We start from the raw sequence: 3,220 nt of genomic DNA on the forward strand, positions 1-3,220 counted from the left end.
AGGTGCATCACCACCCGGGAGCTCCCTCCCGCCCCGCATCCTCCCCGCCTTCATCCACCCCATCCACCACCACTGCCGGGCCCCCCACACACACACACACACGCCCGCCCGCCCGCCCCCTCACTCGGCCCCGTCGTCCTCAGCCCTGGGTGGCCAACGGGCTGTTGGCGAAACTGATCTCCTGCGAAGACACCCGGCCGGCATTCAACCAGTTGCGAGGGGGTTGCAACATTGACATGGGGATCATTGCGGTCCAGGGACCTGCGGCACCCGGGGGTGGGGGAGGTGGGCCGCTGCTACAGCTGATGGACGGGGTATCGCTAATGTAAGGGGCCGCATGTGCAGGCGTTAGGCAGTAGCAATAGCACTAGTCCTCCGCGCCTTGTGCAGCAGCAGCAGTAGAACAAGAGCGACTGCAGTAGCAGCATTGGTGCCCTTGCAGTACAGTGCACTTCTCACGTGTCGCGTTGTCAGTAACGGCCAGGGCGGTACGGGCAGCAGCAGCAGCAGCAGAGCGCAGCAGAGCCCCTGTTCTGGCTGTTGGCGCTGCCCCGCCTGGCTGGTTGGATGTGCGTTAACTCGGTTGCTGCTGATGGTGAGGATGGTGAGGATGGTGGTACTTCTGGCCGGCGGGAGAGACGCGCATGTGCGTGCCACCCGCATGTGCATGTGGGAAAAGTTGTACGACGGCAGTTTGTACGAGCCCAACCCCGTGCAGCTGCAGCAACCGCTGGCACCGCCTTGTGCCGGAGTAACCACGAGGGAATAATATGCGGGCGGGATTGTGTCAGAGGGACAGGTAGGAACGGGTGTTTATCACAATTATTGAAGGGCCCCAATGAGCGCTGTAGACCTGGGTGTGAGGCGACTCAGGTCCCTAGGCGACCGCCTCTCTCTCAAACACATACACACTTATCGTTACACACACATACATACACACATACACACACAGAGGCTGCAGCCGAGATCCTCATTACCTACAGCCGCTCTTCGCAGCCCCCAACCAACCCCCCTGCAGACCATGTACAAGCTTATGACACGCGAACAGCGCTGTTAGCGGCAACCGCCTCCCTTACCTGCGTTGCCTTATATCGCCAAAACGTTTTCCAAGTCCCCCCACCTCCCACCTCCCAAGGAGGCATTCCGAAATGTAAACACTTTACTCTTCAGCAGTTTTTCCTCCCTCCCTCAGCCACCGAAGCCTTACCACCTGGGACGAACCAATCTAAGATCCAGATCGGTTAATGCGTTAACGGACCAACGGCAACTGTCAACCAGCGAAACGAAGCCACGCAACAGTAATGCCAGCCACGCAATATGCCAACGCCAACTCGCCAACCAACACAACCTCCGTCCTTCAAGCGAAAAAAGAAGCTTTCGAATCTTTGCACCATTATGTGCCATCGTTCACACGCTGGGGAGACAACCAAGCAACGGAATGCAACCAGCCAACCGACCAAATGTCAAAGACGCAGTAGCAGTATGGACGATACCGGGGCCGGGTCATAGGCTCCTGGTGGTGGCAACAGCAGTAGCAGCAGACGACGGACGGAGGGGGGCGCCCCGGGGTCGATCTTTGCGACACCTCACCCCACTCCAACCCCAGTCCTCGTACGGGAGGGAACAGCAATACTTGCATGCGCTCTCAGGTACAGCAAGGAGGGTCACGCGCGCGCACATACACACACGTATATATACCCCTCTCCCCCCACAAGGGAGGAGAGTGCTTCGGCGGTCGTTCCTTCCCGTTGGGGTATACGGTTAGGTGCCCCTGGCCAGCGTCAGGCTCGGATCGATATGTGGCAAATAATACACGCACACATACACAACAGCGCGCCATACTCCGCCCAATCCAGCGTACCGGCTTTTTCCTTACGCCGGCTAGAACAGCAAAACCAGGTGCTCAGACCCCTCCTCCCCCCACCGGCCCTCCGGGACCCCGGGCCGTAAAAGTCCACACGTCAATACACACGTGCGTGCATCCTCCAGGCGGCGCAGGAAACCCCTCCCCGCCCTTCTCCTCCTCCCCATCATCGGAGGTATCCCTTCAGCACTGGGGGATATGAAGCGGCCCCCTCCTCTCCCCTCCTCTCCCTCCAACAAACCCATCCGCGCGGGGCCCATTCAATACAACCACCTACAACGCACTTCGCAGAATGAAGCGACGAAGCGACCAATAGCAATAACAACGACAGCGAGAGTAGCAGCAATACATACATACATACCAAGCAAGCGAACAGAAACCAGCAGCATTTGCCTGTTTGCCAGTCAAGCAGAGTCAACCTCGTCATCAAGGCCGCCCTCAACAGAGGAGACACATAGGTAAACACGCGCTTCAATGACAATAGGGGGGATAATCTTCCGTTCGGCTGATCCACTCAGGAAAAAGGAGCTGTTGATGTGCTGCGGGTGACACCACCTCAAAGGATCTTGGACCCGGGAAGACTGGGAAAACGCTGCAGCGCTGGGAGAAGATAATGTCATCCAGTGAATATCCTGAGTGTACGGAAAACACAGTGGTGGCACCTGTATGCGTGTGTGTGTATGTGTCTGTATGTCTCTGAGAGAGTGTGCATGTGTGTGTGTGCGGGGGAAAGGAGGAGCTGATCCAGCCGTGGAATGGGCAGGAAGACGAAGCGTCGGCACTGTCACACACCCGCGCCGCCGCGTGCCATCTCTAACCCCCCTAGCTCCCCCCCCCCCGCCCTTAGCTCCGTGCCGTCAACGCTAGGCCGGTGCTACTGCACTGGGTTCACATGTACTCAAACGTACGCGTGTGGTGGTGGTATGTGTACATCTCCCCGAACCCGCCGTACACGGTGTCACAGAAACCACATTCGCGCGTCACGCGACGTGCGGTCCCCGCACTCCCCACCTCACCCCACCTAATCAAACAAGCAGCAACTGACGTTTCGCGCCGCCTCCCATTCCTCCATCCCTCCCCTCCCTTCCCCCCCTCCAACTTCCGTTGTTCCATCTCCAGCGTGTGTTTTAGTTTTGTTTGAATGTATGTATTATGTATGTATGTATGCATGAGTCTATGTGTCTGTATGTGTCTTGTATGTGTGTGTGGTGATGTGCATATGTAAGGTGTGTTAGCCGCGGACAGGAACGGGCGAAAAGAAGAGCACACGGGGGTGTAACTATGCGCGTGCGTGTGCGTGTGTGTATTGTGTTTTACGACACCGTGCAACCCCCCGGATCACAGTCGTCACATCCC

The 3,220-nt window shown here is 57.7% G+C and overlaps 2 protein-coding genes across 2 annotated transcripts in view; one reads left to right on the forward strand and one right to left on the reverse strand.

The window, feature by feature from the left end:
* The window catches only part of VOLCADRAFT_90241 (uncharacterized protein), a gene marked incomplete at both ends in the record, with an annotated part of 8,197 nt that extends 7,868 nt beyond the window's left edge, over nt 1-329 (forward strand). The window contains one exon of the mRNA XM_002949775.1: nt 144-329. Within this exon, the coding sequence (XP_002949821.1) occupies nt 144-329 (186 nt within the window). The remainder of the gene's footprint in view (nt 1-143) is intronic.
* Nucleotides 330-1,463: 1,134 nt separating this feature from the next.
* The window catches only part of VOLCADRAFT_104477 (uncharacterized protein), a gene marked incomplete at its 3' end in the record, with an annotated part of 12,023 nt that continues 10,266 nt past the window's right edge, over nt 1,464-3,220 (reverse strand). The window contains exon 17 of the mRNA XM_002949883.1: nt 1,464-1,513. Coding sequence (XP_002949929.1) covers nt 1,464-1,513 — 50 coding nt within the window. The remainder of the gene's footprint in view (nt 1,514-3,220) is intronic.

This window comes from Volvox carteri (assembly GCF_000143455.1).
Source record: "Volvox carteri f. nagariensis unplaced genomic scaffold VOLCAscaffold_16, whole genome shotgun sequence".
Lineage (NCBI taxonomy): Eukaryota > Viridiplantae > Chlorophyta > Chlorophyceae > Chlamydomonadales > Volvocaceae > Volvox > Volvox carteri.